The sequence below is a fragment of the Bidens hawaiensis genome, unplaced genomic scaffold (genome assembly GCF_021521415.1).
Source record: "Bidens hawaiensis isolate Kalapana, Puna unplaced genomic scaffold, B.hawaiensis_p1.1 tig00014295_1, whole genome shotgun sequence".
In the NCBI taxonomy this organism is placed as follows: Eukaryota; Viridiplantae; Streptophyta; class Magnoliopsida; order Asterales; family Asteraceae; genus Bidens; species Bidens hawaiensis.
In genome coordinates, this window is record NW_027492230.1 from 351,280 (window position 1) to 362,179 (window position 10,900).

The following is a 10,900-nucleotide window of genomic DNA, read 5'->3' on the forward strand; positions in this document are numbered from 1 at the left end:
AACCATAAAACCGTTCATCAATTTGATTTGACTGTTGATTTTTTTTATTTCACTTTTGGCCAGTTTTCAATTTTCAAAAGTTATGTATTGGTTTTCGATGACAAAAGGCTGGTGCAAAAGGTTTGGTTCATGGTTTAATTTAAAACAATCAAAAAATATCGCAAAGACACATACATAAAATGTGTTTTTTTAACTAAAAAATATATGACAATATCATACTCAAATTAAAGATAAAAATATGCTCGTTTTTATGGTGTAATTTTTTTAAAAAAATATTAAAGTAAAAAGTTATTAAAGTTTAAAAATTGTGGGGGAATTTGAGTTAAAAGTGAAAATTAAAATAATATATAGGTAATAGATTAAGGGTTATTGTTGTAATTATTCTTTAAGTTTAATTATAATTGAGGGGCCAATATTGTAACTATATTAAATAAACTTAAGTTTTTAGTTTTATTGTGAGAATTACTCCTTTGCCCCAATTCAATGTTGTACCATATGTAATATCATTTGTAAATCCCTTAATTTGAATTTACCCCTCTTTAGTGTATTATATATAGTATAGATAACACAACATATCAAAGTTTATTTTTGAAAGACACATTTTTAAATATTAGACGTGTGCCCGCGCGATGCAGCGGGAAATACAGGCCTTAATAATCATGTAAGAGATTTTTGGGTGCTTATCGTTACATTTGAAACCGTGGATTAAGAATTCTTATTTTAAACTCAATTTAGTAGCGAAGTACAAATGAAACCGAAATCTAACCATTGTTAATGGTTTGTTTTTGTTGGGTTTTAATTTTCAACGATTTGGTTTCAGTTTTCGATGACAAAAAACGGCTTGGCTCACGGCTTAGTTTAAAACCATTATAACCGGACCACAAACGCATATACGTAAGATGTTATTTTTTTAACTGAAAACAAACTATGACAATATCATACTTAAATTAAAGAGAATTAAATGCTCGTTTTTATGGTGCATTTTTTTTAAAAAAATATTAGCGTATGAAAAAGTTATGACCGTTTAAAAATCATGGGGGAATTTGGGTTAAAAGTGAAATTATAAATAATATATAGTTAAAAGATGGGGGATCAAAGCTGTAACTATTCTTTAAACTTCCAAATGGTTATTAAAGTTGAGGGGGCAAGGTTGTAAATAATTTGAAGAATTATAAAAGACACGTTAAATTTAGTGTTAGAATGACTACTATACCCCTCTTTATAGTTGTACCATGTGCTTAAGCAATTGTAAATCCCTTAAAATCTAGTGTCTTAGTTTACCATTGTTTGGTGTATTATATATAGTATAGATATAAAATGATAACGGAAGTAGATAACTAATAACTATGACGGACCGACGGTTACTCCTTTTTATGCTTTTTTAGTTATAGTACACGCAGGGGCGAAGCTTCCTTAGCCCCCCCCCCCCCCCTGTTTTTTTGCGTGCTAGTGTAACTCAACCATTTTTTCGTTCGAAATTTTGTATACGTAGTGTAAATTGTAAATTTACCCGTTTTATACCGAAAATTTGAGGCCGGCCCCCCTAGTTTATGACTTTTATAATACATTTTGAGTCCGCCCCCCCCCCCCCCTCCCGACGAACTCGCCCAAGCTTCGCCACTGAGTACATGCCTACTTTATAACAAAATTACTGCCGCTTCATCTGATCGTTTGATTTGCCTTAAACGAGGGTCCATATTCACTACTCGCGCTAAATTTTCCTTTTGATTTCATCTATGTCATGTGCATGTAAAAGGGAACTACACAAAATACTAAAGATACAAGAACACCCAAAATAAAAAATTATTCATTTTTTTCGGTTTTAAAAGAACTTACAATAAAAGAATATTGTAGAAGTGTACTGTTTGTTCGTTTTTTTTTTGTAAATTACAAAGAAAAAAAGAAAATCGAACAACTTTTGTTTACATCTATACATACAAATGTGTAAGTAATGTATAGGTTATATTATCTATTTATGTGTAGTAAACAATTAAAAACATGAGAACGAAATAAGTTAAAAAAACATACATATATACATAGTTACACGCTCAATATACATTATTTACATTCTAACTTGTAAGGTACAAAATTAAAATATGAACCATTAACTAAAAGTCCAATGCATAACATTCTTTGTTTGTGGACGTAGATCCAACCACGTAAATCATTATTATTTAATCACGCACTTTACACTTTCATTATATAAAACATATAGTCCCAAAACAACTTATAAGATATTATATTTAATTTATACCAAACAATTAAAACCTTTAAGCTAAGTAACAAATATTTAACTACTACTACTAGTATTAATACTATTAGTACATGAACAGTAGTATAAAATAAGGAAGCAAACAAAAGCAAAGCAAAAGATGGCGAATGTTATAGCTCCTCTGCATTAAGAAGCAAGCAACCGCTTCTTCACCCCAGTATCTATCTTTTGAGCAGTTATTATTCTCATCATATTAATAATAATAATAATAATTTATAATGGCGGATGATAGTACATTATCGTTCTCAATGGCTTCTGTGGTTGAAGACGTCCTTAACCGCTCTCAGTCTCAGTCTCTTGATTTAGACTCACGCAGAGCACAGGAAGCCGGTACGGACTACTTCCTTAATGTTTATCGTGTAATTAAGTATTAATTTGTAATGTGTTTGTGTTTATGCGTAATTCTTAGCTTTAATTATATCGGATCTGAGTCCACGGGCGCGGTTTATCTCTATATATTGTAACTTTATTGACAGAATGTTCTGGAAACATTAAGTTAACTTGTGGATTTTTGGCAGAATTTTGGAGACTAGTTTTATTATTATTATTATTATTATTATTATTATTATTATTATGTGTTTTTTTTCCTTTTATGTTTTTTTTTGGGTAAGCGTTGGATTATTTACCGCTCTGAGTGTGGCAGAGTACTAAAATATAATATTTAGAGTTTCAGTATCGAGTTTACGGTCCGGTTTATCTCTATATGTTTGTAACCTATTTGATGAATTACTATTTTTTGGAAACATCAAGTTAGCTTGTGGATTTTTGGCAGAATACTGGAGATTAGTTATTATTATTATTATTAATATTTATTGTTTTCTCATTTATGTTTTTTTTAAATGTTTTCTAGTCTGAGGGTCGGATTATTTACCGCTCGGCGGATCACTGGAATATATTATTTATGGTTTTGGTATCGAGTCCATGGGCCCGGTTTATATTCATCTTTTAGCATCTTACATGAAATTTTGAAATGTGTATAGCAATAAGAAGATATGAAGGTGCAGCATGGTTGAGAAAAATGGTAGGAGTTGTTGGAGCAAAGGATTTGCCTGCCGAGCCATCTGAGGAGGAATTTAGGCTCGGTTTAAGGAGTGGATTAATATTATGTAATGTGATTAATAAAGTTCATCCAGGAGCTGTGTCTAAGGTCATCAGTTACTCACATTGGTTAATTATTAGTTGGTTTTATTTAATTTTTTATTAATTTAGTTTTTGATTTGATCAGGTGGTTGAAAGTTCATGTGATTCGGCTGCTGGACCAGACGGAGCTGCGTTATCTGCATATCAGTATTTCGAGAATGCTAGGAACTTTTTAGTGGCTGTTGAACAAATGGGGCTGCCTACCTTCGAAGCATCTGATTTAGAACAAGTGAGTGTTTAGTTACTGTGATAATATGAGATTATTGTGGTCATGAACATGGAAAATGATGATACTATCTCGAAATTTCAGGGCGGAAAATCTTCAAGAATTGTGAATTGTGTGTTGGCACTTAAATCCTACTTTGAGTGGAAACAAACTGGTGGTCACGGGACTTGGAAATTTGGGGGAACTGTGAAACCGGGCACGCCTAGCAAAAACCTTGCTCGCAAAAACTCAGACCCGTTCACTAACTCTTTGTCGAGGATGAATTTGCAATCTCAAGAAACTGATAATAACAAAATGGTAAGTAACTTTTTGCATCAGTAAAATGAATCATATTACTCACTTTTTACAGAATTATTTAGTGGAAGATACTTGACAATTCTTACCTAAGTATGCAACTTGTTGCATTAAATGAAATAATATGGGAAGTATGTTGCATTAAATGTTTGAAATATGGTAATACTTTGCATTAGATTGTCACAAAACAGCATATTTTAGTTAAGAAATGGTAAAGCTTGTTGTAATTTGTTAAAAAAGTGAACACTACATTGCATTTTCTTGATACCTGCAATGTTCTTCTATGCAGCATAATTCATCCTTAAGTACACTCGTTCGTGCAGTTTTGATGGATAAAAAACCTGACGAAGTCCCCGTTGTAAGTGCAACCAGTGGTTTCAGTGAATTTATGTATAACATTAACTAGTTTATGAAATATTGTCCTTTATCTTTCTTCTTTAGTTTGATAATACACCATTTGATGTTTTGATGGCATTTCTGCTTGTGTAGCTTCTAGAATCCTTGCTAAGTAAGGTCATGGAAGAGTTTGAACATCGTATAGCAAGTCAAGTCGAATTGGTAATCTGTTTAATCATGTATAAACTTCCAAATTGTTTTGGCACCATAGTTACTTATCATTTTGATTATTTTGTTCAACAGCAAAAGCCCGTTCCCAAAGATTCTCCTACTTTAAATGGAAACCGAACTTTTTTGAAACATACATCTTGTGATGTTAAGGTAGCTTTGTTAATTTGTTCATGTTTTTTACTTTTTCACCAAGTGAACAACTTTTAACACTATTTCATATGCAAGCATTAACATGTTACATTTTTATATCTTTAAAGGTAGAAGACAGAAATTCTGCAATTTTAGTGAAAGAAAAAATCTCTTATAAGAACGCCATTAATGATGAAGAAATTAAAAGAAAACACAAAATACATCAAATGGCTTTTGATGCACAACAAGAAGATATCAAGGTATGTTCCATTATTTTTAAAAAAATTATGCTCCTTATGTAGTTATGTTAATTAACTGGCTTTTCAGGCATTAAAGCAAACTCTGTCAACCACAAAAGCCGGGATGCAGTTTATGCAAAAGAAATTCCACGAAGAAATTCAGAACCTCGGTAAGTTTTGGAGTAATATTTATTTTTTATTTTTATTTTAATCCTTCTCCCAGTTAGTCATATTCTAAAACTAGTTCTTTCACTTTGTTCTGTTTGTAGGTCACCATATTCTCGGTCTAGCTCATGCAGCTTCAGGATATCATAGAGTTCTTGAGGAAAACCGAAAGCTATACAATCAAGTACAAGATCTTAAAGGTGTCTATAAGCTTCCAGAAGTCTCATCACCTTGTTTCTAAATCAATGCGCTGCAATCTCTCACGTTTGTATTCTCATGACAGGAAACATTAGAGTTTATTGTCGGGTGAGACCGTTCTTGGGACGACAGTCAAATGCTACAAACACCTTGGATTGCATTGAGGAAGGAACAATTACCATTAACACCCCACCAAGGTATGGTAAAGGACGAAGACCATTTAATTTCAACAAAGTTTTCGGACCCTCGGCAACCCAAGGTTGGTGTTTCTAATCATTTATACAATTTAAAATATTCCTCGGTTATTATATCTTTATATGAATCATATCTTGTGCATACTTATGTGTATGTTAGAGGAAGTATTTGAAGATACCCGACCCCTAATTCGATCAGTTCTTGATGGTTACAATGTTTGTATATTTGCTTATGGTCAGACTGGATCTGGGAAAACACACACAATGGTAACTTAACTTTTACATTTTGGTAAACAAACTAGAATATATTATGTACATCAACTAACTATTAACACATGCATTTTTTATCCAGAGTGGACCGAAAGATCTTACTGAGAATAATCAAGGAGTTAATTATAGGGCGTTAAGCGATTTATTTCTTCTAGCAGAGCAGAGAAAGGGGACTCTTCAATATGATGTTTCTGTTCAAATGATTGAAATATACAATGAGCAAGTGCGGGACCTCCTCGCTACTGATGGTTTAACTAAAAGATATCCTTTTTCTTATTATTTATAATAAAGCAACAAATTTTACTTTACTCTACTCTTACTTCTTAATGTAATATAATTTAGATTTCCTTAATCTGTTATTACATTAGAGATACGTAACAACTCACAGAACGGGTTTAACGTTCCAGAAGCTAACTTGGTCCATGTTTCATCCACATATGATGTTATTGATCTCATGAATTTAGGCCAAAGAAACCGGGCCGTGGGTGCAACTGCTCTCAATGACCGTAGTTCTCGCTCTCACAGGTTACCTTAAATCAATACTTTTGAAACTTTATAAAGTTAGTACATCGATTAACCTTTGACCGTTTAAATTTCGAAAAATGCAGTTGCTTGACTGTACACGTGCAAGGGAGGGATTTGACATCAGGAGGCGTCCTTCGTGGCTGTATGCATTTAGTTGATCTTGCAGGAAGTGAACGCGTGGATAAATCTGAAGTAACAGGAGATAGATTAAAAGAAGCCCAGCATATTAATAAATCTTTATCGGCTTTAGGAGATGTCATAGCATCACTTGCTCAAAAGAACGCACATGTGCCTTATAGAAACAGTAAACTCACACAATTACTCCAAGATTCACTAGGTAAGCAAATGCATCTGTAACATTGTATACACGCATATTCGATATACTTTTTGTGAATTAAAGATGTAATGTTGGTTGGTGTTGTACTATGTTAGGTGGGCAAGCAAAGACACTTATGTTTGTTCACATAAGCCCAGAGTTGGATGCTGTTGGAGAAACACTTAGTACACTTAAGTTTGCTGAACGGGTTGCTACTGTTGAACTTGGTGCTGCACGAGTTAATAAAGACAGTCCAGATGTCAAAGACCTCAAAGAACAGGTCCCAAAATACACATAAACTCGCCACGTTTATGGAAATTTATTGTGTTTCTAGAAGTTGATTAAAGCTATAAATCATATTTGCTTTCTCAGATTGCCAATCTAAAGGCAGCTTTAGCACGGAAAGAAGGCGAAAATGAAAGTGTTCAGGTTCGAAGGAAACCAACAGCAGAAATAGGCAACATTGAGGTAACTGTCACCCCCCAACATCTAAAAATAACTAATTAAAGAAACAGCATTATAAGCCTCACAAGTATCATTATGGTATTGTTTATAGGGGTGTGCATGAAACTGAAATAACCGACCCAACTCAAAAACCGACATTTAGGTTTTATGTTATCGTAAAAACCGAACTTTCGGTTCGGTTTCTGTTTTGTACGTAATTAAAACTGAAAAAAAAAACCAAAGATAATTTATGTATGTTCATTTTTCATTCTGAATATCAGTAATTTAGAAGAATTTTTATAAATTATGTTACCCAAATATTTTTTATCCCAAGTATTTTTTTCGGCTAAAAAATTACAAGTCTAAATGGTAAAACTGAAAAAAACTGTAACCGAACTGTTTTCATAAACTCAAAACCCGAAATTTTGGTTTTTGTTTCGGTTTGAGGCCGAAACCGACTGCCCTTATGCCAGTTCCATCCAAATATTAGAAAGAACATGGTAAATGACCAAAATGCCCTTTAAACTACTTTTGCCACATCTAGAGCTCTAAAATTATAAAAATGACCATACACTACTAAATCATTTTATAGTAAATTCATGACAATTTTTATCTTGTTTTTGAAGTTCAAAAGACTTGAAAAAAAGAAAAAAATGAAGAAATATACTTTGTACACTTCTTCAGCAAGCTTACGACCAGAATTGGCATAAATGAAATGATATTGATATATAGATGTCCACAAAGTAATTTTTCAAATGAGTATGCATGCATTTTCTCAACTATCCACTATTTCTAATATATGAAAACAACATTTTTCTTTATGTTACAGGCAAGAAAAAAGTACAGGTCAAGGCAAAAGACACAAAGTATTGATCTAGACGAGCTGTTAGGGAACTCGCCACCTTGGCCGCCAGTAAGCAGCCCAGGGGAGACGTACGCTGAAGACGATAGAGAAACCGGGTCAGGTGACTGGGTGGATAAGGTGATGGTAAACAAACAAGACGGATCACGTGGCACAGTTGGATGTTGGGAGCCAGAAAATCCTAGATTGTCTGACTCTTTTTTCCAAAAATATCTTCCGGAACAAGCTTATAACATGTTTCCAGGTAGCAACGGATTTGATGTTGCTACAACCGATGATCTCGATGAACTTGATGCTGCCACTAGTGACTCGTCTGAGCCGGATTTACTCTGGCAGTTTAATCACTCAAAACTTTCAAGTTTGACCAATGGTGGCATGTCAAAAGTCAATAACTTAAATGCAAAGTCAACAAGGAGCCCAGAACTAAGGTAGTATAATTCTGAACTCTATATCATATCATGTCATATCATATCATTTAGAAAAAGTCTTTAACATATTTGTTTGACTCATTGTAGTAGAACCATGATACCGAATCTCGCACCTTCGCCTTCAAGGAACATGACAAATGTGCCCCAGCAGCGAGGCGGGAGGCCTGTGGCCTCTGGGGAAGTTAAAAGGAAAACTGGGAACAGGAAGTAGTAAGATCTGCTTTTGGTTTTCTTGTTTTCATTTATTTGATCTTATTTTATTTTATATATAGAGAGTGAGAGTGATGAGAGGATTTACATACATATTATGATTTTCTTTTTCTCTTTCTGGCTTTTTGTTAATATCTGAATAAATTGTTTATGTAACATATAATATATATATGTGTAAATTTGTCAAAATGATTTTTGTTGCTTGCATCTTACATATATTGACATAAAGTTGCTTGCATCTTACATATTTTGACATAAAGTATAGCTCCATAAATTTATAAATTTTTGAACAAAGAGACCTGCAATGGAACACCTTCTTGAGCTATTATTTTGGCACGTATAGTTTGGAATATAATGTGACAGTTTAGAATTGTAAGGAAAGTTTGGAATATGATGTGACAATTTATAATCAAATATGATGTGGCAGCCGATGTACCAATTTATAAAGAAAGTTTGAAATATAATGTGATAGTTTATGAAAAGACTTTGGAATATGATGGGGTAATCAATTTGATAGTTTGTGAAGGTTTAAACCAACTTCCTTTTCTTGTTTGAACCGCCAACCAAATTCTTTTTATTAAAAGTGAAGACGGGCCAAACAAGAAGCTTACCACGCGAGCCACAACCAAAACAAAACACTCGAGCAAACAAAACGCCATGCACTAAATAAAATATCTCCAATCCTCCCAAGAAAAAATCTAAAAAATTAGATTATTAACCCAAAGAAAACCCTAATGTTTAATATTCCCCACAACGGTTCAAAATGATCGGCTTTCCTTCTAACACCAATTTATTCCTCTCCTCGCCTTTCACACGCCACCAAACAATGATGAGAATAATAGCATGAGACACCTTTGTAGATGCTCTTAGCTTAAATTAGTTACGTTTGACAGAATTCAAAATAACTTTTAAAAGCCAATCAAACAAACTACTTTGACCCATACATTTTAGTATTTGATTGATACAACACCAATTCGAAGACTAGTTTGATGTTATGTGGTTCGATTGAGACTTCAAAAGAAAAAAAGAAGTAACGTTTCACACATACAATAGTCATTTTATTATTAAAAGCAAGTAAGATTACAAAATGTAGCTAGACATAAATTCAAAATGTCACCATACTATCTACTACCTAGCTAGTCATGGATGATGGAGTGTATTAGAATCGAAGCCTCATCCGTAGCCGGAGCTCTGTCCTCTGTTAATTTCCCACAAACAAACACATAATATTCTTTTAGTTTCACTTTTAACTAAAAAAAATACATATACAAAATGTAAAATAGGAAAAAGATAACATACAGACTAAAAAACATGCTAATTGTAAATTGTGTAAATTAAGTAGTGTAACTTATATACAAATAGTGTAATTATATAATTACATAAAACGTAATTAAATGACATTATAATTGCACTATTTGATTTTTATAGTTAGCATGTTAGATTTAATTTGCATTTAATTCAAATACATGTAAAAGTTGACTAACCTGAAAGTGTTCTCGGTAACCGGGCCACAATGCTATCGATAATGTTCTTATCTTTCTCATCCTCCACCACTTCTGCACTGTCATCTTTGCCGTTATCGTTACCGTTACTTGTACATTTTTCTTTGTCGATTTTCTCGGATTCGGCTTCGGGTTTATGATCACTAGGTTTGGGGCTATTAACCAAATTGGTAATGAGTTGATTAAACAAGCTAGGACTAGTAGTTTCCTTCTCTTCTTCATATTTAACTCCATTAATCATTTCATCACCATTATACTCTTCTAACACAACCATCCCACTTGCTCTTTTTTCAAGTCTTCCAACAACACCCTTCTCATCATTATCATCTCTTCCTCTCTTGTTACTAATCTTCTCTTCAATCAATTTCCTTCCATCTTAGATTCTTAGTTATGGTACCTTAAAAAATAAAATGAGTATGTGATAAGGTCAGAATATTAACGTAGTCCTGGTTATATTATGAAGATATGTGCTTGGTGACACGTGCTCTGCACCCAACCACTTTCCTACACGTGGTACCTCCATAAATTGTCGGTTCTTTGAATGGATAAAAGCTTTAAAAGGATCACATATTTTGTCTCCTACTTAATTTAATATACTCTTTTTAAGTATTAAACCAACCGACCTTTCAGCAGGATTCCTTTGAAAATATGTTTCACTGGAAATATTATTTGGTGTTATTTAATTCATGTTGCTAGGCTGTAAGCGAATCAAACGTCTGTCGAACGTGAACGCCCGGCGTATTGTTAGAGGAAAACTTTGTTTATGTTCGTCTATTTAATAAAGGAATCTGACTCAAACAAAAATTTCCGTTCGGTAAGCCTAAAGAGTGAACACGGATAGATGTCGCATTCGTTCAATAGTGTTTATGAACGTTTGGTAACGTGTTCGTTTACATCCCCATTTACATCCATTTAGATT

At 33.3% G+C, this 10,900-nt stretch overlaps 2 protein-coding genes across 2 annotated transcripts; one reads left to right on the forward strand and one right to left on the reverse strand.

Annotated features, from left to right (window-relative positions):
• The first annotated feature begins 2,429 nt into the window (after positions 1-2,429).
• Positions 2,430-8,562, forward strand: LOC143546260 (kinesin-like protein KIN-14I). The gene is made up of 19 exons (XM_077037961.1): positions 2,430-2,602; positions 3,253-3,419; positions 3,498-3,641; positions 3,723-3,935; positions 4,222-4,290; positions 4,422-4,490; positions 4,572-4,649; positions 4,757-4,888; positions 4,956-5,037; positions 5,137-5,232; positions 5,316-5,489; positions 5,585-5,691; positions 5,777-5,955; positions 6,058-6,219; positions 6,303-6,556; positions 6,652-6,815; positions 6,908-7,003; positions 7,809-8,269; positions 8,357-8,562. The coding sequence occupies exons 1-19, from the start codon at positions 2,491-2,493 to the stop codon at positions 8,478-8,480; spliced, it is 2,883 nt and encodes a 960-aa protein (XP_076894076.1). The 5' UTR covers positions 2,430-2,490; the 3' UTR covers positions 8,481-8,562.
• Positions 8,563-9,147: 585 nt separating this feature from the next.
• On the reverse strand, positions 9,148-10,614 carry LOC143546239 (uncharacterized). The gene is made up of 2 exons (XM_077037944.1): positions 9,964-10,614; positions 9,148-9,677 (listed from the first exon to the last, which is right to left on the reverse strand). Exons 1-2 carry the CDS (start codon positions 10,253-10,255, stop codon positions 9,616-9,618), a joined length of 354 nt encoding a protein of 117 aa, XP_076894059.1. The 5' UTR covers positions 10,256-10,614; the 3' UTR covers positions 9,148-9,615.
• Between the last annotated feature and the right edge of the window lie 286 nt (positions 10,615-10,900).